Consider the following 25092-nt stretch of genomic DNA (forward strand, 5'->3'; position numbering starts at 1 on the left):
ACTCTTGGATTCTAGCAGGTGTCTGATATGGTCTTCAGTTAAGGACCTGGGGATAAGCCAAGTTCTGGGAAGATGACATTCGAGGAAGAGAAAGAAGCTGAATGTCTATTTAGGCTGAAGACCCATCAGTCAAAGCAATGGAATGCTTCAATTCTGAGGAACTAAGGAAGTCTAGGAAAACAAAGCTGCTTTGTGGCCAGAATCAGGTGTTTTACAACACTGACAGGTGCTTCCTAGAGCACTATCTGAGTAAGGCTGGTCATTCTAGGGATGTCAGAGCTCCCTGGGCTTCTCCTCTACACACAAGCTGAAACCTGCCTTCCGGGCTCAGCCTGAGTGTCTCACATCATGCTCCTGCTGAGCATTCCTGAAACCAAAGCTGCAGAGTCTGAGAGAAACTCAAACACAATGCCAGAGTCATCTCCAAAAACGTTTATTAGCATGATTAAAAACATTTTTTTGAATAGTAAGAGAAGGAGTTTCTAAACATGAAAGTTATCAATGGTCCTACTTTATAACCAATATTTGGAATTGAATGGACAGCTTTATTGCCAGTCTTCATTTATTAAAAACAATCCATTTATCGGTTCCATGACATCATGACTATTGCTTTGTCTGGGAATGAGTCCCTACAGCAATTAAGTATAAAAAATATCTTCCATCATAACTGGAGAGCAACCTGCATTGGAGTGTGATTCTGAGGAAAGAGTTGATTAAAAATACACAAAGAGCTGGGTTTTGTTTTTAAAAACACTCCCTTACACACTACAAAGAAAGAATTAGTATTTTGGCTTTTTAAATTCCTACATGATACTGAGAATGACAGTCCCCAGAGGTCCCCCTCACATCACAGGATGCATCTCCTCTTCTGGAGGGCAGATTCCAGGGGTGACTCTGAAGACTTGGGCCTCCACATGTTTATACTGGTCTGAGAACAAAGACAGCGTCGTCCAGAACATAGTAGTCATTGTACATGTCGCCTTCACACAGGTATGGCAGTCTAGTGAAAGCTTCGATGACAAAGCCAGCTTTCCTGAACACCTCAGGCAGGCTATTCACTTGCTCTTCCCAGTTCTGTCCCTTGATTTCCAGAATTTCTGATGGTTTTTCCCACTTGCCACCTACTAGAACAAATGAAAACATTAAGTTAAATTTTTGAACATTGACTCACTAAAGAGGGAAGTGCAGGGAGAGCTGGTGAGCCAGGTACTTGATACCCTGGATGCACCAGCTCTGAACGAGCCACTCTCTTCAAGGCAAGGACGGAACCTGGAAGGAGTGATAGAAATTACCCAAAGTGATGCTCTCAGGCAGCCGTATCCAGAGCCTACACTGATTGAGCTGCCTTTGTGGTTCAGAAAACTAGTCAGTGAATATTGAATATGAGGGTCACAGAGTAACCACTAGTATTTGAAATGAAGTTTGGACATACAAGAGTCATGTACATAGAATACTTACTCAACTTCCTGTCTAAAGTTCCCTGGCTGAAAATTAAAAGTAAACTCATGAGGAATTTCAAATCACAGAAACACACGTCTTTTCAAGAGAACCTGATCCATTCCCTAAGTCATCTGCCAATCACTTCCAAGCCTATGCATATTAGGAGCCTGGGATGTGGGAAGCAGCCAAGGTTTCCTTCCCTACAAGCCACACCCTGACTACAAGCAGACAAAATCAAAAGTACACTTGGATATGGAGTGCTCTTAGAGGCTGTGGTGACATGCCACTAAATTCATAGTGAAGCTTCTGATGCTAAGTGACACACCACCCGCAGGTAATAGAGCACACAGAAAATGTAATGGCTGCATACTTTTCAGTGGCCAGCACTGCATTAGCTCCCTGTCAGCAGGGGACTGGTGCCACACCTTGGCCTGTTGCCAAGATTGGAACAAGCTGGTGACCCAGAATAAAATGAGGCCTTTTGCCAAGAGCAGGAACTCGGATCAAGTGGCTGGGGGGGTGGACTGATGAATGGGTGCTAACGGCAGAATCTGCAGCACCCACTGCTTCAGACTGGTTTCTCAGTGTGACTCAAGCTCCTCCTGACTTGGAGCTCCCGTGGTTCTCCAGGACTTCTAAAGCTCTAGGAGCCACCTCAAGTCCTGTTAACAAGTCTCTTTTGCTTTATCAGCCTGAGTTCCTGCTACTTACAAAGAACCACCTACTGGTAGAGGCTGGAGAAGAGGGTGTGCTGTGTGTGCCTCAGATCCAAAACAAGCACCAAGGGACATACCCACTTCACTTGTCAACACTAAGAATGTTTGAATTCAAGCCAGGCGCACAGGCTTAGCAGAGCTCTGTGCTTCTTCACCATACCGGATGCACTGGTCACTCTGGTTTTTCTCCCAGGCCCACAGGAAACATGGCCTCTTGCTGCTGCTCGTGTCTAGCAGTTTCTGGCCCTGAGAGGCACTAAACAGCAGAGCACATCAGTAAGAGCACTCTAAAATGTCAGGCACTGCTTGAAAAGCACATGACTTCCTGCAACCTCCACAAAGAATATCAAATGTCCGTGACAATTTCTAATGTACACGGGTGCTTAGACTGAAATCTCAACTTTAAATGGTGAAACTTATTACAAACCATGCTTACACAATTTCTAAAAGTTCCTGCTTGTGCTTCCTTAATATGAGTTCCTCTCTTTACTTCTTCCTTTCTGAAAAGAGAAAAGTGGAAAAGAAGGCACATGCACCAGAGATGGGCCCTGTGAGCACGAGCAGGAGGGGCCTCCGGCTAGAAATCAGCCTGATCCTTGTTCATGTCGGTAAGGAGGTTGACCTTTCCTTTTCTCTATTTCATTAAGCAAACGCTGCTTCCCACCTCAGCTATGCTTTCAGCTCTTACGGAGGGGGCAGCACTACAGTAAGGCGATGGCCTCTTCTCCCCACAGAACTGGGCACTAAAGCATGGCTGAAGGTTTCCTCTCAGCCCATCTCACCGGAGTCCGCTCAGGACCACGTGTGCTCACCACTCAGTCAATTCCCACACAGGCGAGCTCCGGACTACTGTGCACTGCACAATGTTAGCTTAATACGTTCATAGGATGAGGTTTCTAAAGGCTGAAAAGAACTTGGTTTTAAAGCTGTAAATTGTCCTAGAGAAAAGCCACCTGATAATATAATTAATCTTTAAATTCTTTCTGTACCTGTTCCAGCTCTATAAAAGTTACTTCTTTTATCATAGTTTAAATAATCTAAGATTTGCCCACAAAAATCTGGACTGCAGGGCAAGAAATGGAGCAAACATTATTGAAATTATTTTTTTTCCTCATCTGTAGAGAAACACATGGTAAAGTGGCCTAGTGGTGGGCCACTTGACTAGCATATGCAAGGTTCTGGGTTCAGTCTCCAGCACACACAAGAAAAGGAAAGGAGAAATGCACAGGAAGGGGAGAAGGGCAAGGGGAGGAGGAGTGAATGAATTATACCTAAATGTTAACAGTGGCTCTTCTGGCTAAGGTCCCATGGTGATGTCTTAAACTGTTCTACTGTCCGCATGAGCATACACCATTTTCGAACAGTGCTTTGTTGGCCTTAGAGAAAAGCTTTATTTTTCCAGCTGTTATGAAATATTTGCAGATACAGTAACAACAGAGTGAACAGATGAGACAGTGTAGAGACCAGAAACAAACCTAAAGAAAAGCCAGACCCGGGTGGGACTACTATGCTGGGTTTTTTGCATATGTTTGGCATTTTCTATAATAGTAAACACTGGGCAGGGCAGTGGTGCTGCAAACCAGCACTTGGGAGGCAGAGGCAGGAGGATTGTAAGTTTGAAGCTAGCCTGGTCTGCAGAACAAGTTCCAGGACAGCCAGGGCTACACAGAGAAACCCTGTCTCAAAAGAACAAATAATACTTATACTAATACTAATACTACTAACAGTAATTGTTAGCTTCTGATGCTAACAGTAATAATAGTAGATGTTGGAAGATAAACTCAGTTAAGTGCTTGCTATGCAAGCAGAGGGACCTACGTGTGATTACTAGAACAATGAATAAAGTCAGGCCTGGTAATCTCAGTGTAATCTCAGTGGTGGGGAGACAGAGCTGGGCAGACAAAAGTAAATTCCAAAGAACACAAGTGAGGTTGTTCTCTGGCCTCCACACACATCTGTACATCCATGCCGGCATGCCCAGACTTAAGTGCACACACTTGAACAGGCTGACATGCGCACATACAAAATAAGCTCAAGGTATCCAAAGTAAGTTCTCTACTTATTTCCTAACAGTTTTTAAAAGGAATAGGATGATTTTATTTCCTCCATTGAGCTCAACTTTCAACATTTTCAGTAGAAATTGATTTAAGACAAAAAACTATAGGACCTAGGAATTTCTAAAAGAAAAAGTTCACAGGAGAGAGCTTTAGTGAGACACTATCCAGACTTCTCTTTTTGACTAATGTTGCTCAACTGGAGGGGGAAGGGACAACGCTGTCCCCTCCCCTGGCCTGTTCAGTTTCCCCAACAGAGACCGTGAGAGGAAATTCCCAAGTTGCAAGTATTTCTTATTGTGTTAAAGGTTGATTTTCTCTTAGACTGGGGCTCTGTCTGCATGTAGGGACAACAGGACCAATCCACTTCAAGTCTGCAGAGCAGTCCCTGGACTTCTAGTGAACTGTGCCTGGGCAGAACAGGGCTACAGTCCACAGGCTATTGTGAGTTCACTCCCCACGGCTGGACCTCCTGGCACACAACTCCTAACTCCTCACAGCCAGTCAGCTCAGTGCCTCAGCTTACCTCAAGGCACACAATGCTCAAGGAGAAATGTGAGAACAGACTCTCAATACTGTGACTAACTTTACTACCTCTGTTGCTCTGGCTGGGAACCTACAAGACAACATGTTAAGTGAAAAAGAACCATGGCCCCTAAATCAGCAGTTCTCAACTTGTGGGTTACAGGAATCGAGTATCAGATGCCCTGCATCAGATATTTACATTACAGTTCCTAACAGTAGTAAGATTACAATGAAATATTTTCATGGTTGGGATCAGCACAACGTGAGGAACTGTATCAAAGGGCCTCATTAGGAAGGTTGAGAACCACTGCTAAATGAATACAAGCATCAGAGAATATGGATTTTCTCCCATTCTCAGGATAAGTAAGACCATTTGGCCCATTACTTTTGAGACCATTTGACCTATACAACTAGGCAGAAGTTGAACTAAAAACTCACATCTGCTTCAACCAATACCACTATTCCTGTGGTGTCCCTTGCCCCAAAAAGGGCCTAAGGAGATTTCCCATTAGGAAGCCTGAGTGGTTTTTCATCCTGTCTTGGGCTAGAAGGTCAACATGCAAACTCAAGCTCCAAGCACCTCCACAGAATGGCGAGTTTTAGAAAGGCAGAGGCAGCAATAGCAGCTGCTTTCTATTAGAAACTGTGGCTTGGGCCTCACACATTTAAACTCTGCATTAACTGCACAGGGGAGTAACATCCCCACTCACCATGATAGGAACCCCAGTCACAGAGGTGGTTCTAACTCCAGTCTGTGATCTCCTTGTTACTATATAATAAGTACAACCAATGCACAGGGGACACTCTGGCCTCAGCTCTACGGTAGTTGGGGCGGCCATGGGCTAAGCCAGAGCTGCATTTTTTCACAGGTACATCCTCCTGTTACCCTAATTCCCAAATGGATACCAGATTCATCTCTAGGCAGCCCAGCCCCCAACAGGCAAAAAACCTGTCAGGGCTCATGTGCTCAGTCACATACCACAGCAAGGGGCGCAGAGGAGGAGACAGACTTCAAGATTTAAAGAGTGGCCTGGGATCAAGGGAACGCTTGTCAGCACTATGTGCACTTCTGGCTTCAGGCACACTACCTTCCAGTAGCCACACTGATCACAGGAGTACCTCTGAGCATGAGGAGGTAATGCAACAATGAGTTAACACAGGCAAGGACACCTGCTGTGTATACAGCCCCTCAGCGCCCATGTGCTTCCTCACAGGTGTGCTTGGTGCCTGCACTGTGTCTGTGCTACAGCCCGGTTACCTAGAAGTGGAACACACGTCTCAGGCTGTCACCATGGAGTGTACCTTTTCTACAACTGAATGCGCTCCAGTGCAACCAAAAAGCTTGTGGTTTCGCTGTGGCACTCAGCAGCCCGAAGCCCTGTGTCTGGACGGATGCAGAAGTGAGGAAGGCAAGTTCACGGTGAAAGAAACCCTGGACCAGAACCGAGTCTCCCTCACTGTTAACAGACTGTCGCCAAATGACAGTGCAATTTACATCTGTGGAATAGCATTTCCCAACGAAAAGACACCAAGAGCCAAACAGACTGGAAACGGGACTACACTGGTGGTGAGAGGTCAGTCCACAGGGTTACATCATATCTGTTAAGATGTATGTAGTTGTTAGTTTCATAATTGTGTGAAGCCTTTTCTCTAATTTTGTTGTTATTCACTATTTTTTACCTTTAAATCAATTCTTGCTATACTGTTCTAGGCTGGCTTTGAACTCTTGGCCCAAGTGCTCCTCTTGCCTCAGTATCCCAAGGAGCTGACACCATAGGCATGTGTCTCTTTGAAATGTCTTTCTCAGACTACTCAGGGTTGGCTTCATGACATGACTGCTGGCATTTAGGCGGGTTTGAGTGAGGGATTGTCAGGAATCTTTTCAGGAAGCCAGAGCCAACAGTTTTTCTTCTCATATCCAGGCAGAATGATAATGGCCAAGTATCTACTAATGCTTTCTCTCCAAATTTGTGTTTATCTTTTCAGAGTCAAATTTCACTGGTCATTTCTGCTTCTCTTATAGTGATCTTTCTAGCTGGTTCAATGCTAAGCCAGTTTCTAAGAAAGCAGTAAGACACATAAGTTTCCCTGTGTTACACCCACATACTGCATAAACAGTTCTCTTGTGTTTACACTTTAAAACAGCACACACGTGTCTCCCTACACCTAGATACCACACACACCTCCCTGTGTTGCACTGACACTACGGCACCAGTCTCCCCGTGTTATAGCCAGCTACATGCTGCACGCACAGGTCTCCCCGTGTTATGCCTAGACACTGCAGCACAGGAAAGAAGAGTGCTGGCTCAGCTCTCAGGAGCAAGGCTGGGGATGGAGAAAAAACTGAGAAGGCCCACTACTGCCTCTGTGTCTGTGGATACCAGATAGAGTCGATTAGGAAGGATCTAAAAACCAGCAGCTTGTATCAAGACAATGCCGGGGTTAACGTATTATAATACCAGATTTATATCATAATTTATGCTTGTGAGATATAGGTTTAAAGATCTGAGCAAAATTTTGCAGTGTTTTACAATTTTTTAAGTGCATTGTATAAACTGAACCCATGGGACAGGAACTATGGGATATTTAGCTAGAACTATTGGTTGATGGAAAATAATTTTCTATCTAACCGTATTTTTATGATTCACATAATCAGTACTAAAAGGCACACATGTTACTTAATCCTCTCTTTGAACACAGGTTACTTCCTGCCCAAAGAGAGAATTCAGAATATGAAAACAGGTTCAGTATTTCTCCTTGGAGGGTTTCACAAAGAAAAGCACATGTCACACAGTGCAACTGCCTTTAAAGCAAGGAGCTGGCTCTATAATCCTCAATGGATGGGCTCTTCGAGTTTTTACCAGACAGCACAAGTTAGCTTTTAACAGTTGCACCAACAAATACACAAGAAAATAGCTGCACTGTACCAAAAGAGTTGGTGATTCTTGTTCATCACTTCTAACAAAAGGAAATTTCAATGTCCGTGTATTTAAGTAATGTTTATAAAAAGCAACTCCTGGGCTGATGTAGCTCAGTGGTAGAAGGTGGAAGCATGTGTGAGGTTCAATCAGCAGTATGGTACTATGAGAAAGGAAGGAAAAAATTCAAAACACAATAGGTGATTCTTAGCATTACAATAGACGTCCAACTCAATTTGTGTTTGAGACCGTCTCACTATGCAGTCCTGGCTACACTGGAACCTACCATGTAAAGCAGCCTGCCTCAAACTCAGAGCCCACCTGCTTCTGCCATGCCAGTGCTGACATTAGAGCGGGCCGCTATACCTTGCTCTTCAACTTAATCTTCTTAACATTTTTATTTTATGAAGAAGCATTTCTGGTCTAACACATTTAAAGACCAATGATTCTGTCATATTCTTGAGCACCTTTTACTCACAGGACCCCAGGGAGATATTGCTGGGAGGGGCGAGCACACCAAGTTCAGGCTCCACCTGTGATTGTTGTTTAAGTGATGCTTCACAGGCATCTGCAGAAACATGTTTCAACAGGGACTGTCCCTTTTTGTTTCCATCATGAAGAAAGACTTGTCAGCAGGGAAGTGTACAATCTCCTGATAGTGCTCTCAGCACTGCTCTCACTCTTCGTCACCGGTGTGTGTGTGATCTTCATAGCCATCTTCAAAGTAAGTCAAATACCCTCACCTCCAATGTTGGCATAAAGAGGTTATTTTCATCTGTCCACCTCAGAAATAGCTGGCCCAGCAAACACCTGGCTCACAACTTCAGGGACCTCCACCTCAGAGAAAAGCTACAGACACCTTGTTCCTTCATCGATGAAACTATTAGTCAGAGACAACATTTATAGTATTCCTTCTTTAAACTCCAGAACTAGAGGATTAAGAACCTGTGTCAATTTTTACTGCAAGGGTGAGGACTTGGGAGGAGATGGGCTTCTATTATCTGGGAAAACCTGAAGGGCAATCTTTAAGAGCAGAAAAAGTTAATGAGAAATTAACTAGAAGTTGCCTTAAAATATTTAAAACTAAATGTACCAAGAGTATCTTTGGTCTGCATATGTTAAAAGGCTGGGTATAAATATTTATTGAAATTTGTTCATATGCTATAACATACATCCATTTAAGTTGTCAAATTCATTTGTTAACTAGAAGCACCTAAAATGTTATGAAAGTTACCTAAGGTGTGTCACTCAAACACTGCGACAGTTCAGTCCTCTTTCAGCATCAAACCACAAAATGCTCACAGATTTTCTTGTTCTTGGCAGTCAAAATCTAACAGTCCGAGAAGCAGAGAAACCAAGGAAGACTCAAAAAAGGTACTGAGAGTACTTGTGTTTTTATACTGTGACGGGCGGGATCCAGCTCAATGGTAAACTGTGTTAAAAAACCCAGAAAACAACAGTTAAGAACTTCCACTCTGGAGGCTCCTATTCCTGGTTAGGGATCCTCAGCCATCATCTGGACAGGAAGCTGCCGTCCTAACCTGACAGTTCTCAGCCATAAATTCTACTAAATGTACTCAGAGCTAAGGAGCTAACTGTGTGGCTGTAGAGAAGTCCCACTGCTAAACCCCCTGCAATGAAGACAACTCAGGCTCCTGAAAGACAAATGTTTCACTTTGATTTTACAGAAGAGTGCTCGGCGTATCTTTCAGGAAATTGCTCAAGAATTATACCATAAGAGATATGTGGAAACAAGGCCTCAACCAGTAAGTATAAACCAGCATGTATCCCTGAAAAAAGTGCTGCAAACAAGCTATCGATAATCAAGTTCTCCTTCAGTAGACTCTTTCTCAGAGCATGACAAAGAACATTTGATACAACATTCAACAGTTAGTGATATGGAAACAGCATTTTCAATACAGGCAAGGGGCTTTCAGACTAAGAACCATTTCATACTGCACCCTGCAAGCAGTAGACCCTAAGTCAGTGCTACATATCTGCATAGATCAAATAGTATTTTTAAGTCACTTGTTACCAGTAAGGAAAAATTAATTTGCCAGTATTACAAAAGGAGCATCTTGCTAAGCTTTGGGACTGGATAAGTTCCCGACAGTGATTCTTAGCCACAGTCAGAACCCCCAGGGCAGGCTACTTTAAGTAGACCTGTTCCGCAATGCATGGCAGGAACGCTAAGCCTTCTATGACAATGTACACAAAGAACTGGTGACTAGAAAAGAGGTAAATACAACAGGATAATGATTACAAAGTGTGATTTTCTTTGTCCTTTTTAAAGGGGGTGGATAGCAGGGAGAATTATTCACAAGCCAGGGATTTAGCTCAGTGGCAGAGCATCTGCCCAATCTTCATTAAGGCCCTGGGTTTTATCCCCAGATTCAGTTTTTAAAAATAAAATCTAACCTCTTTTTAACCACAGAGAATACCATCCACATACTAAATTCAGCCTCCTGTGGTACAAAAAAGCAGAAAGACAAAAACTACCTAGTCACAATTTTTCCCATTGAAGCTAGGGCTTATTTTTTCTTATTTCAGAAACAAAATCAAGATGAGCATGGTAACATGTACCTGGAATCTCAGTTCTTACTGAATGAAAGCAAAAACTCTAAAGCTCAATGTGGTTCTGAGCTACCCAGCAAGTTCAAAGGGGGGGCTATATGACATTCTGTGTCAAAAGACACACAACAGTGAAGCCAAGGGCAGGAGTGCAGATGCTTACACAAAACTGAAAATTCAAACAGAAACACATATATGCTCAGGCATGCACGTGGTGCACACACATATAACACATGAAAAAGACCAAGTCTGCATCATTACAAAGTAGCTCCTATGTGGCTGTACGATAACACCACTGGTAACTTACACAGCTCCCTTTACTGTCACAGGAGCAAGATGGCACTTATGAAAACAGAAAAGCACTCCCCGGCCCTGGAAGACCATAGAGGTACTTTTTACTTGAACCACTGACAGTGCAACTCCAGAATCTATGGCAGTGTGAATGGACATACAGCAATCAAAACAACATCAAAGAGAGCTGGGGTGTAGCTCAACTGGCAAAGTGCTTGCCTGGTAGGCACAACGTCCCTGCTTTGATCCCCAGCAATATAAACTCAGCAAAGTGACTCAAGCCTGCATTCCCACCATAGTGAAAAAGTATAAAGAGAATCCAAAGTTCAAGGTCATCCCTGAGGATAGGATAAACCTGAGGTCAGAGACACGTTATCTTGTCTCAAAAACAACTGCCACCACCAGAAGAAAAGGACAAGGGGGACAACAGCCAGCCACAGCAGAAAGCAGAGCGGAAGTAGCTGTCACTAATGGTAACTACAGAATATGAAAACCTCAAGGAAACTCAACTGCAAGACCATTTTTCTCATTTTCCAGGAACAGTCTGAGGAACCTCATTTTAAAGAAAACCTTCATCTTACAGTTTTTAATACTGTTATGCCGTGTGTCTTGTCAGTCCACCCAACACTAGATGTGTGATGGCCATTGACTGGAAGAAGGCTTCAAGTTAAACCCCAGATCTCAATTTTGAGGGGGTTCCTGAGTTGTAGAAATGATGGAACAGTTAGAATCAAGTGAGAAGGGCAAAAGGAGAGAGGACAAGAGCAACTTTTAAATAAGAGAAACTCATTGCAAACAGTATCTTGGAACAGCAGGCAATGAACATTCTCCAGCTGAGGCATACAAACAGCTTAGGTTGCACCAAGAACAGAACAATACCAAAAGAGACTAGAGAAAGACAATGAACAGAGAAAACCCAAAGCCTATGAGAAAATGCCTCAGGAAAGCAGACAACTGACTCTAGATGTCAGTGTGTGCCAAAGAACTGCAGAACTAGGGAGCTTGAAAGGAGGGCCTGACCCAGCAAGGTAGTCACTGTCTCACTAAGGTGACCTGAGCCAGGCATGATGGCACAGGCCTTTAATACTAACACTAAGGAGGCAGAGGCAAGTGGATCTCTGAGTTCAAGGCCAGCCTGGTCTATAGATCCAGTTTCAGAACAGCCAGGGTTGTTAAACAGAAAAAGTCTCAGAAAAAAAGAAGGGTGGAGAGGGGCGATTGTTCTTTGAATATAAGTACCAACAAGCACACACTACTCACTAACTCGAGCACAGTGTATAATCAGTGCAGTTGCTTATACACAGGTACTAAATGTAAATGGCATGTGCTCTTAAAACACAGATACAGTCTTCACACACTTCAAGGTCTCTTTGGAAGAGCCTGAAACTTGTGGCTCAAATCACTGCTAACCTGATAGCATGTGTCCCAAAAACTGGAGAGGAAGAAGTGATAACCTCGTTTTATTTCCATACACGCACACACATAATGTGAGATGTGTGTGTGTGTGTGTGTTTGCAATTTACATGCACAAAAGGAATAAAACAGTGGCATACACAGCAGTGTTTTGGTCGGATAATTTGTTGTTTGAAATTTTATCTTATTGTTAATTCATGAATGTGCTTTTGTCTGGGTCTGTATATAAGTGCTCACAGAAAGCCATGGAAATCAAATGAGGATTCAGATTCTCTGAAGCTGGAATGACAGGTCACCGTGATCTGTCTAGAGTAGATGACGGGAAGGAACAGCACTCTTAGCCACCATCCTCTCTCTAGTTCCCCTCCCCTCCCTGTTGAACACATGGCCTCATGGAGCCTATGAACTCATCATCATCTTTGTGCTCCATACTCCAAATGAACCTCCTAGAAACTCCAGGAGGCAAATCCCTAATTTTGAAACTACCAGCTTAGGCAAAATAAACTTTGAACCAGATAGCAGAAAGGAGCAAGTACTAACTGCATTTAGGAGAGCAGAGTATTGGGTCCATGTACCATTTATTTCTGCTAGTGATTGTGCTCTAGTATTGTTCCCGAGATTGGATTGAATTCTAATGTGTTTTCCAAGTAAATGCAGAACTATCTCAAAGATGGATTTTAAAGTGAAATTTGGACCTTTTATCTCTGATATCACATGCAAGAGGACCCAATGCTCCCTGAGTACTTGGCAACTCTGCAAGGCCTGCCTTGTACTCTGTCCTTGGCTTACGATGAACCTGCCCTATCCTAACCCTACCATGTCCACATCTTCATGCTTTTACATACATTCTTGTATGAGTTTGCAGCATACTATAAAGACACAGCTCAAGAGAATGAGCAAGGCCCTGAGTTCAACCCCAGACTGTAAAAACAAGACAACAAACACAACAGCTCAGTGACATGCACACAAAAGCCTTCCCTAAGTCCCAATTAATGATCTTTCCTTCTCTGTCCCTGCAGTACTTTGCCCCATCTTTTATTCCGCTGTCCCAACATTGCCTGTTATAGCTACAATCTGTACAAGAATCACAACCAGAAGCTTAAGGGCTCATGTATCTTTGTATTTGCAGTGCCTGGCTTTTCCTGGCACATTGTAGGCCTTCAAAGACCTTTGTGTGAACACAACTGAACAATAATTCTATTTTAAAATGTCTTACATTTCAACTGAGAAGAGAAACAGCCCCCACACACATACTGGGCCTTTTCCAGAGACTACTGGCTAAATCCTTTCTTATTCTCTGGGCATCCAAAGAATTTTCTCTATTAAAGATTAAACTGTAACCCCCCATTAAGACTAGAATCATTTAAGATGCCTGTAATCTCTCACACCATTGATGAGGAAATGATGAGATGCATATTAGTAGTCTGCCGTTGCCATGACAAAGTATTGTAGAAACAGAAGGAATGTCTTTCACAGTTCTGGAGGCTGAAGTGGAATCAGAATGCCACATGATGGATTCTAATACGGTACCTCCTCCAAACGGCTGATGGTGGAGGGCAGGCTCTGAAACCTGTAGCAAAGTAGGCAGACCTCATGAACCCTATCACCTCCCAAAGGGCCTACCTCCTAGATCCAGCACAACGGTAGAGAGGCTTAACACAGAAGAGGCAAATGGACTCAGAAGTCTTTATCTATGTCCTCTACCTAGATCTGTCTGCCTAGACATGACAATAGGTTTTTCAAGAAGAATTCATTCCTTTTTTCACCTTTGTAAAGAATCTCAAACCTGTGACCAATAGCAATATAGCTGTTGAGTCACACACACCAACAGAGAGTATACTCTGAGGCAGTTAAAGAACAGAATGAAGCTTGGATTCTGACTGCTTTTGTTTAAGGCAGTTTAAGGCAGACGAAAAGACAAGCTTGAATACTTCTGTCTGACAAACTGTAAACAAGTATAACCAATAAAGTCACAAATAAAAACACAGTGAAAGAGTAAGGTAGACTAGAATAAATCTAGCATGGATCAAATACCAAGATCCAGTCCCCTACAGTTGGCCACTGTTCAATGAGTGATTTAACCCTCATAACAAACAACAAGGTGGGTATTAGCCCCTCTGGGCAGGTGAAACTCATTCATCAGAGGCCATGCTAATCAATATTTCAAATTCAAACAGGGGTTAGCCCTCTGACACTAAGCAGCTTCCACAAAACTGAATGAGTCCAACTCCTTTCTATCTGCCTGAGAGTTTTAGACTAAATGTCTACCCAGGCATAATGGTTAAGACTAGCATTTGGGAGGCAGAGGTAGGAAGACCAACATAAATTGGAGGCCAACCCAAGCTACATATCAAGTTCCAGACCAACCACGACTACATAGCAGGACACTAAGACAACAATAGCAGCAGCAGTAGTCCAATTTAATCAGACCAGCACCTTATAAGACAGTCACTAACAGGCTAGTCCTCAAAAGCGCAGGCCTAAATAGTTTCAAATAATAATTCTATCAACAGCTATTCAAGGAATAAAACAGAAAATCACTTTGCCAATTATTTTCTACAAAATCAGCAGGACAATGATATAAAACCAGAATAACATAGAGGTCAACTGTAGGTAATTACTTTATCAATAATATTAATGTTATCTATGAATTACAGTGGTCACCTTTGTAATCTTAGTTCCTCAGGTTAAGGCAGGATATCCTAAGTTTAAGGCTAACCTAGTAAGACCCTAACTCAAATAAAAATGAAGAGGCATGTGGTGTGACTGGAAAGATGTTAAAAGTAGTTATTGTTCTAACAAGGAGTTTTGTTCTCAGCACCCATATAACTCCGCTCCTTGGGAATATTTGGCTTCTGTACAAACCTATATTCATACATTGTACATAAAAAATTGTACATGAACCAATTTTTAAAAATTAGGAGCCAGCAATATGGTTCAGAAGGTAAAGGTACTTGTTGTCAAGCTTGAAGGCCTCAATTCCTGGGACCCACACAGTGAAAGAGCCAGGTCCTACAAGCTGTCCTATGACCACCACACCTCCCAACACACATACAAACAAACACATTTAAAGAAATGTAAAGGGCTGAAGATATACTTCAGAAAAGAGTACTGTGTAACACATGTAAGACTATGGGTCTAATCCCCAGCACTGCAAAAAAAGAAGAAGAAGAAGAAGAAGAATATTAACACTCCTGACACTTGAATTTAGGATGTCACAAATACAGGTTAGTGCTGCACTTAGTAGAGATGGGAGACCAGAGTGGCCCCCAGTCCAAAGAGAGCATTTTCCATGTGATCATCTCCAGAGATGCTCAGCACTCAGATATGAAACCCAATACTAACTCCTCAATTTGTGAACTCTTAATAAAATGGAATTTTCAAGTGTGCCAACCAAGCAGTGAACTAAAGCAGTAACAATCCTATTTGACAGCTCACTCCCTGAATCCACTCCATGTAGCAATCCGAGTCAGTCCAAGACAGCTCATCATGCCACTGCTGATATCCAGGTAATGACTAAGGTGTGTTCCCAGATATATTTAAGGGGAAAGGCATCTAAAGTATACCTAATGGCTTCTACCTTCATACAGGTAGAGAAACATTTGAAGCATGTTAAAGGTGACCTAAAATTTTTCATTACATACCCTTTTTCAAGCAGCCCAATTTTTACCACAAATGATTTTGCATAAAATTATGATTTTAACAAATTAATCACATGATTAAATGTTCAATGACACAACATAATTCTCCTTAATTACATCCTTTTCTCTAAATAGGTCTCACCTGATAACTAACCCTTAAGAAATCATAGGTGAGGGAACCAAGTAAACCAATTAAAAAGATACACACTAGTCTTTTTCTAAGTTAGCCTAAACAACAAAATTATAGTTAAATGCACTGACTCCCTGCCCAAAAGACAAACAACAAACAAAAGTAATCACTTCACCTATAACTGCTTTTTGTTAAATAATTAATTAGGCCAAGCAGACGAAGCTCACTCTCCAATCCCATGGAGATCATCAGCATCTAACTAGAGCCTGGAAGAAAGGAAGCAGTAACATAGTAACAGTGTGCTTCAAACAATCTGAAGAAGTTACAGGTCAATAAAGGTCATCCCTAGCAACAGGACTTTGTCTCAAGTTTGTCCAGTGCCACAGGCCGGACTCCTCAGAGTCCACAGGCAACTCTGACACCCACAATCAAGGAACTTGTTCTCAGTCCTAAGTGAAGGACTCTCTTTTGTAGAGCTTCACTTCCTTTCAGTTTTTCTTAGAACAAGGAAGTGAAATTTGTGATTAGATTAATGTTTCTTTTTCCTGCTTTTCCACCTCCTGTTCTGCCAGGAAGTAGCATTAAAGTTCTATCATGTGGTTGCCCAACAAGACATGGGAAGCCAGAACCTTACAATTCAATGACTAGTAAGTACAATGCAGAGATGAAGTCCAGTCTTTATCACAGAGACTGGCACTGTAGCAAGGTTGGATCAGAGGACACTTACTGAGTCTTTTCACTGTGTAACACACACATGAAACACATATGATACATTGCACTCACACTTAGAGCAGTGTGAAAAGCCATTCAACAATAGGAATGTACTGCAAGGAGAAGAGGATGCTTATTCCATCCATTTTCTCCCTGCCCTCCCATGCCTACAGATTTCCATCTTCAAGCCTAGCATGGCAATAAGCACCTGTAACCCACTTCTTGAGAGGCAGAAGCAGAAGATCAGGAATTGAAGCCATCCCGAGTTACATAGCAGGATCAGGTTACATGAGGCCCTCCCTCAAAGAACAGAAACAAAACAAAACAAAACAAAATCAGAGAAGATGACTCTGGAAATAACTCCTGGGTAACACTGCTATGCAAGCATGAGACTAGACTTCCGATCCCTAGCACCCACGTAAGAGATGTAACAGCATGGAACTGTAATGTCAGTGGGAGGAAACAGGCAACTAACTATCTGGTGCTCCAAACATAAAGCAGTAAGTTCCAGGTTCAGAGACATGCTGTCTCAAAAAGTAAAAATGAAGAGCAACAGGGACAGACAACTAATGTCAACCTCTGCCTGCACTCTCTCTCTCTCACACACACACACACACACAGAGAGAGAGAGAGAGAGAGAGAGAGAGAGAGAGAGAGAGAGAGAGAGAGAGAGAGAGAGAGAGAGAGAGAGAGAAAATTTCCTAAGTACAGAGGAAGGCCCTGTCATGGTGACCTACCACTGTAAATCTCAGCACATGGGAAGCTCAAACAGGAAGATCATGAGTTTCAAACCAGCTGAAGCTGTAGGAACCGGTCTCCAAAACAAGCAAGCAACCAAGCAAATGAGAAATAAAAGAAGGAAGGAAGAACTATGACTATGGGTAAACTACATACAAGGTCAAGAACAGAAGAGGCATGCTTGCACAGTGCACAGTATTCCACAATCACAAGAACCAGGAACGTTATTCCTTAAAATATGGCTTCCACAATATTTTTTGTGACTCTTAACACTTGCAAAATAGTAAGAAATTCCTTTAAAATGACACTAGGAGCTGCAGATACAACTTGATTGGTAAACTGTTGGCCAAACATCAGGAAGCTGTGGGCTCAATCTCTACCACCACATAAATCCTAGCACCGAATGGTGGAAGCAGAAGGATGAAAAATTCAAGGTCATCTTTGGCTACATAGTAAGTTTGAGGCTAGCCTAAGCTACATAAGGACTGTCTCAGGAAGGAAAAAAAAAAGACAAAAGACTTTAAAAATATTAACATGTATAACAAGTAGTTTTATATTAATATACATTAATTTATCAAAATACAGAAGAGCATTAAAGCCATAATCTTCAAGATGACCTGAAGTGCAAACAACTACAGCTTAGAACATGAATAACTGTGATGTTAGGTCCAGAGTGAGCTGTCAGGAAAGAGCCTGTCTCTTCTAGTACACTCTTCAATCAGTACTGCTGAAGAGCAGCACCATTAATTTACAAAACTGTATTCCAAGGGTTGGAGAGATAAATGGCTTCAAGGTTAAGAGGATGCACTGGTCTTTCAAAGGACCCAAGTTCTGTTCCCAGCACCCATATAGGGCTCCAATCCCAGAGGCCATCTTCCAGCCTCTGCAGATGCTGCACTCACATACACAAACACACAAAAACAATTCTAAAAATGATAATAAATGTTTAAAGAAGCATGTTACTCAAGAAATGTTACTTACTAGAACATGAATGTCTTCAAAACAGAACATTCATCATTTTTAGAGTCTGAGACAAGAGTTACAAAATGTAAAATAAGACAGCCATGACATTCAGCAGACATCTACTGGCAGATTAAGAGATAGAATTACTGCTTGACTTGGCTTCTAAGCCACTACATAAGTGATTCAAGCTCCCGTGAAAGGCAGAGAAACAGAAGCACTGGTGCAGCTGAGTATGGATTATTACCATGCCAGGGGAGTAGAGAATGCTGTAAAAATTTGTATTAAGAGAAGCATTTCAAATGTTAAATTTTTGAAATGTAAATACATAAAATACTCAATTAAAAAAATATTTAAAAAAAATAAGCATTAACCAAGCTAACTGTATTATCTTAAATTCCAGGTAACTAAGAAACACTAGACCATGTTTAGTTGTTCATGAGATAAAAATTACAAATACCAACAGTCATTCTTAGAAGAGCTGCCCACACTTACCGTTTTCCACATAGGGATGAAATGGCAAAACCAAGGCCAGAATGACCCTGCCTTGGGTGGGCTCCAAGACACTTCTGATATCTTTTAACAATGTCAGGGGCTGATCACATCGATCCAGCAGATTCAAGCAGCTGATGACATCATACTGAAACCCTGTATTCTGCCATTCATTTATACCAAGCACTCTGGAAAAAAATCAAAAGAACTTAATTAATACTTCTCCCATTAGAGACAGCCTTTAAAATAACTAAGATGAGCAGGGAGCAGTGGTGCATGCCTTATTCCCAGCACTTGGAAGGCAGTTGGGTGGATCTCCGTGAGTTCAAGGCCAGCCTGGTCTACATAGTGAGTTCCAGTACTGCCAGAACTACAGAGTGAGACTCTTGTCTTGAAAAAACAAAATAAAAACTAAGATGCCAATAAAGGCTAATAGCTCTGTCTTCTAAATCAATGTGGATTCAAAATGCACCTATAATGTATATTTACAATATACAAAGGACATGGAAGAAAAAAAATGGCAGGTGTAGAGGACAGAAGTCAATCATATTATTCTTCAAATGCCAGCGTGTATATATATATTGGAAACAGGATCTTTAATTGGCCCTAGAACTCAATAATGCAGGCCAGTGGGCCCCAGGGAGTCTCCTGTATCTGTCTCCATAGTGTTAGGATTATAAGTTCATGTCACTATGCTTAACTTTTTCACATGGGTACTGGAGCACTGCATTTAAGTCCTCATGCTTGCTTGCCAAATACTATACTAAGCTAGATCCCCAGACCATAATATTTTACCTTATAGCATTTTCCCTCCCTTTCTCCCTCCCTAACTTGTGTTTTGATATTACTGTGTAACCTTGGCTGGCCTGAAACTAGCTCCTGCTTCTGTCTCCCAGCACTGACTGTTTATAACAAACCAAGAAAGCAGGCAACTCCTTTGCTGTAAGGTGTCTGTCAGCACTAAATGCCTCCTGAACAGATCTAACATTAGCTTCAAGAAGCACTTCATCACCGTGAGACTACTGCCTAACGATCTCAGAAGCTGCGCTCAGTTCCTTACAGAAGCACTTAGGAACAGTGTACTATGCAGACTGCTTTCACAGTAAAATGTCATCAGCTCCACTCTTAAACAATGAAATAAAACCATCAAAGAAATGCTTGTATAACACTTTAGCCCAACAATTTAAAAGCACAAATTATGCATTTGACTAAACAAAACAATAATCTTAAGTCTGCAACGGAAGAGAAGCTAGACACAAAGCAGCAGCACATTTCACTACATAACCTCTCACTTAATCCGCCTTAAAACTCAACTGCAGGGAAGTGGCTTTTGTGTCAGAAATTTTAGAAACTAGAAATACACTCTGAACCAAAACTTAGAGTTTTAATGTTGTATCAGTGAAACTTTGCTGACAGCCGGTCAATCTCACCCTTTCTTTTTAATGTCTTTACTTCTAAAGTAAACGTGGTCCCTTCTTTAAGATCCATTAGTAGCAGCCAGATGTGGTGGCACATGCCTTTAGTCCTAACACTCAGGAGACAGAGGCAGGTGGATGTACATGAGTTTGAGGCCAGCCTGGTCTACAGAGTGAGTTCCAGGACAGCCAAGGCTACACAGAGAAACCCTCTCCTAACAAACCAGACAACAAAATAACAAGATCCATTAGTAGCTGTGCTCAAACTGCCCAGGAATCCTAATGAGTTGCTGGAATTTTTCTTTAATGACAAAATGAAAGGAGTGGCTTGTCCAAGTTCACAATGTAGCTCAGAATAATGGAGCCTTTCCTCATATGTTCCTCAGGTAAGGCTGTTGGCCCTCTCTGTGGAACGTGCAGAAAAACCTGAAGATGACTCCTTGAAGAAGCGGGGCCAGCCTGCCCAGCTAAGCATGAATCTGTACATCCGTCCTCTAGAGTCTCTCATTAGGAAAAGCAGATGAAGAGACTAGCCCCCTCCCTCCCTGGCCACTTGCTCTTAGTTTTTATTATACTTATGTGTATGTCTGTCCCACTGCACACATGTGGAACTCAGAAGACAATGTGCAAAGTCAGTTCTCTCCTCCCACCACATGGGTATCCGGGATCAAACTCAGGCTTCATAGCCTTCTCGCTAAGCCAGCTCACTAGCCCTGGTTTTGTTTGAATTAAGTAGAAAGCTATGGGGACAGATTAGAAACCTACAAGCTGTCATAACAAAGGCTAAAGCACTCCAAGTTTTAATACGAACTAACTTCTATTTGGAGGGGTAATGTATTTTAATTATTACCATGTAGGTCTACCAAGACAGAAACTGAGGGTGAAACCATATGGGGTCATTCAAACTTAATTCTACATAAGGCTCTTCAGTGTAACGTCCCAGTTATTTACACTGATGTGAGAAAGGTTGATTCTGGAATCCAGCTGTGTCTGACAGCAGTCTCCACTCACCTTCCTTCCATTTAAAGTCTCACCAGGTCTTCACAGCAGTCTTTCCTTACCATACCAACCTTGGTCTGCCCCTTCCCTAGACTACAACTCTCCATGTTTTCCAAATGTTCAATCTGATCCTGCACCACCAAAGCTGCACAGATGGCTTGACTAAGGTTAGTCTAAGTGAAAAACACGCGGACAGAAGTCAGTGAGGACATAAAATCTCTGTCCAAGGCTTCCAAATACCACACGGTCAGGTTCCACCTCCACATAATATAAGCAGTCTATACGGAGAATTCTGGAATTTTTGGTTTCTTTTAAAAACAAAGAAATATTATAATAAGATGTTTTCATTTTAATCCCAGGTGTGAGGATATAGGGGTTCCTTCAATGCAGCTGACAACAATTGACAATAATTTGCCTCGTGCTCTAGCAGAGGCATAGTTTTGCGAGCTGCAGATGGTTTCTGCAAGTATGTGATGTTTGGAATTCTAGGATTTTCTCAGCAGGTACATAAATACTAGAGCCCCAATAGGTGGGTATGGGTGGGAGTTGGTTGATTGTGGTTTGTTAGTAGTTGTGCTCAATGAACAAACAAAAAGCAAGAAATTAAATTCAGAGATCTCTCCTTCCCCCCTCTATCCTTCTTTCTCTCCTACCTCGTGATGGGGGGATGAAAAAGGTTAGAGGGGCAGAAGAACCCACAAAGTAGCAAAGACTAGCTACAAACAAAGAGGAAACAAGAGCAAGAAGACAGAGATGTCTCTTCCATTTTCTTCAGAAGTCTCTGAACCCAGACTTCATACCTAATAAATACTCTTTGTAAGTCTCTCAAGCACCAGGCAATCTGCAGCCTGAACTTGACCCTTTACACCCATCATTACTGACAGCTGAGTGTGTGGGGGGTAAGATCTAACTACAGTTAGGATGTAAAGAAATTGGTCAGTGGGGACGTAAATAATATAGGTGCTATGGAGAAGGTACAGTAAATTCTCATAAAAACCAAACAAAAACGAATAACTACACATGGACTTAAGGGAGTAAAGAGACAGCTCAGCAGTTTGGAGCACTTAGAGTTGGTTTGATATGGTGGTCTCAAACATCTGTAACTTCAGTTATAGGGGATTCCCAACACCCTCTTCCAGTCTCTGAGCATCACACACACACATAGTACACAAATATACATGCAGGCAGAACATAATTATAAAATATATCTAAAACACAAAACAAACAAAAACCATAGACTTAACATGTAAGCTAGCAATTCCACTTTTAGCCATAAACCCAAAGTGAGAGCAGGGACTGAAACAGGCGTTTATATTACTCATTTGGCATGACTGTTGTGGTTTGAATGAGAATGGCCCCCAATACATTTGAATACTTGGTCCCCAGTTGGTAAAACTATTTAGGAGGGAGTAGGACATCTTGTTTAAGGTGATATCACTGGGGACAGGATTTGAGGCTTCTCTCTCTGCTTCATGGTTGTCTCAAAGCATAAACTCTCTGCTACTGCTCCAGTGTCATACCTGCCTGTTACAATACTCCCTGCCAATGGTCACAGGCTAATCCTCTGAAACTGTGAGTCCAATAAGCTCTTTCTTGTATAAGACATCTTGGTAGTACAGCAATTAAAAGTAACTAAGACAATTTGGTGATGGCTCCCAGCACTAAGGAGGCAGAAGCAGGCAGACCTCTGTGAGTTCGAGGCCAGTCTGGTCTACAAAATGAGTTCCAGTACAGCCAAGACTACCTCTTGGTATATCTTGGCCCCCTTTAGAAGAAAGAGAAATGGAAGGGGAAAAAAAAAAAAAAAAAAAGAAGAAAGAAAAGAAATTAAGACAAATGTCAGAAGCAACCCAAACATCCATAACACAGACCGTGTGGGGTGTATGCACTAAGTCAACAGGGTTCATAAGTCCTCCTACAACTCCTCCAAGACATGGTACACAAGAGTCAGAGACACACAAAGTGCAACAGTGAATGTTACTGTAAAATTGTAGGCTGGAGGAAGGAAGAGCGCAGGATGATATTTGAGACTCTCGTTAGGAAAGAAGAAAAGCTGTAAGAATGGATACCATGAACATGTCACAACTGCTGATCTAATTACAGACTTAAAAAATGACTAAAGTGATACATTTTAGATTACATATAAAACATCTGTACCTGCCAATGATGAGGACATGTCCTCACATCTGCCTCCTTCACGCTGTCTCTCACTGTGGCCATCTTCCCTGTGAGGCCAAGTCCTCTGCTACAGAAAAATGCTACCATGGAAAATTCCCTTTCTCTGCTTTCCCACTGATTTGTGTTTAACTCTTTACCATGGAAAACTGCTCTTGATTCTTATCACTAGGATACATGTAGAGGTAGAGTTCTTGGCCTTGTGTTCAATCCCCAGTGCTACAAAAACAAAAAACAAAACCACCAACAACAAAACAACATACATATACACACTTTCAAGGAGAAATTCACCAAAACCCAAGAAATACCCAGCAGCCGCAGCACCCCTCTAGAACTGGTACCTGTATTTCTTCTTCTGGAGCTGCCAGATCATTGTTTCAGAAAGCTCAGTGGCATAAATTTCTTCAAAATGAGGGCTCATGATTTTTGTGACTTCTCCATCTCCAGCACCTAAATCAAGAAGTCTATGGGTTTTCCAGTCCGGATTAATTTTAAGCAGTCTCTGAAACTGATCTGGTGAGAACACAAACATGGAGCCTCTTCCTAGCAACCTGGGGGTGGGGGAAAAAGACAGTAATGAAAATTATGACTCTAAAAAACATCTACCAAAAAAAAAAAAAAAAAAGTCCACATGCACAGAGAAAACAGCACCAAAGTTTTCTGACTATATGAAATTACTATACAATTTTAAAAGTTTATCTTTCATGGTCAAAATACAAATTCACAAAGAAAAGGTGGAGGGAATGGCAGAGGCGCCATGCTAACCCAATCAGACAGTAGCACTAGGCACAGGAACCAAACAAGCCTTTTAGGAGGATAGATTCAACAATGGTGATAGGAAAACATAATTTTGTATAAAAGAGTCTTATTTTGTTTTGTTTTTAATGACTACACTGTAGCTGTCTTCAGACACACCAGAAGAGGGCATCGGATCCCATTACAGATGGTTGTGAGCCACCATGTGGTTGCTGGGATTTGAACTCAGGACCTCTGGAAGAGTAGTCAGTGCTCTTAATCTGAGCCATCTCTCCAGCCCAGTATAAAAGTCTTAAGATACTCTAAAAAAAATGGATTTAAAATCAGCCAGGAGGCATTAAGAAAGGGGGCTCATACTCTGGTCAGTTAATATTTAGCTGAGACCTACCTATACTTTATTAAAGGTTCTAAAACACTTCAAGCTGATAATGTTGACTGAAAAAAATAAAAATAAAGAAGCTGGCAGAGGTTTTATGGGGCCAAAAGGAGCCCTCCCTTAATAAAGCAGGTACATCCCAAACAAGCCATAAAAAGGTATATTCCCTACTCCCTTCTTGCTCCCAAATCCTGGTTTGTCTGGGGCAGGAATTTTCCATTAAGGAAAACAACTTCTCTTCAAATGAAGTAAAACTCAAACAGCACAAATCAAAGGCGCTATTACACTGCACTGAGGCCGAGCACCTGCAGCTGCCAGCAGCCCACTTTTAAGATTTTCTCTGCAAGCTGAAGCAGCTTCTGAAGCAACTCCTCAGATCCTAGAGAACAGACTGCAAAACACTGGTAAAAGAAGCAGAAGTCTGTACCATTCTGTCACTTCCTGGAAATAACCAGAATGTAAAAAAGGTTTACTGTTCAATGACTATCAAGATGCTTGTAACAAGATGTTCACATTAGGACTAGCTTCAAGAACACTATCAAAAGCCATGGAGATGATGTAATAAATTCCTTCTCTTCTTTTGCCATTAAGGCCAAATTTAATGATATATTTACAGTAAGTCTTCTGCCTCACACAAATGCTGAGACCAGGGAATAGGAACTGAGACCAGAAACAGCTAAGCATGTTGCTAAGCACCACAACGTCTTACCAAAGAAAGTAGTATCTCATAAGACACATAACTCATGCCCACTGTTTGCACTGCTATTGGAA

General features: G+C 42.0%; 2 protein-coding genes across 7 annotated transcripts in view; one reads left to right on the forward strand and one right to left on the reverse strand.

Moving 5' to 3' along the window:
- Positions 1 to 417: 417 nt before the first annotated feature.
- Positions 418 to 25092, reverse strand: part of METTL9 (methyltransferase 9, His-X-His N1(pi)-histidine) — a 40092-nt gene continuing 15417 nt past the window's right edge. For 2 of the 5 annotated variants that reach the window (XM_080912697.1, XM_080912699.1), the window contains 3 exons: positions 23531 to 23740; positions 18604 to 18788; positions 418 to 1124 (listed from right to left, as the gene is read on the reverse strand). In XM_080912697.1, coding sequence (XP_080768823.1) covers positions 919 to 1124; positions 18604 to 18788; positions 23531 to 23740 — 601 coding nt within the window. In that variant the 3' untranslated portion in view covers positions 418 to 918. The remainder of the gene's footprint in view (positions 1125 to 18603; positions 18789 to 23530; positions 23741 to 25092) is intronic. The other 3 variants (XM_080912698.1, XM_080912700.1, XM_080912701.1) reach the window with 3 other exon arrangements.
- Positions 2684 to 11156, forward strand: IGSF6 (immunoglobulin superfamily member 6). 2 transcript variants are annotated; one of them, XM_080911534.1, is made up of 6 exons: positions 2684 to 2764; positions 5950 to 6309; positions 8274 to 8377; positions 8977 to 9027; positions 9342 to 9419; positions 10536 to 11156. In XM_080911534.1, exons 1-6 carry the CDS (start codon positions 2698 to 2700, stop codon positions 10608 to 10610), a joined length of 735 nt encoding a protein of 244 aa, XP_080767660.1. In that variant the 5' UTR covers positions 2684 to 2697; the 3' UTR covers positions 10611 to 11156. The 2 variants fall into 2 exon arrangements, with proteins under 2 accessions (XP_080767660.1, XP_080767661.1); XM_080911535.1 differs by having other exon boundaries at positions 10554 to 11156.

Source organism: Micromys minutus (assembly GCF_963924665.1).
Source record: "Micromys minutus genome assembly, chromosome: 2".
NCBI classification, from domain to species: Eukaryota; Metazoa; Chordata; class Mammalia; order Rodentia; family Muridae; genus Micromys; species Micromys minutus.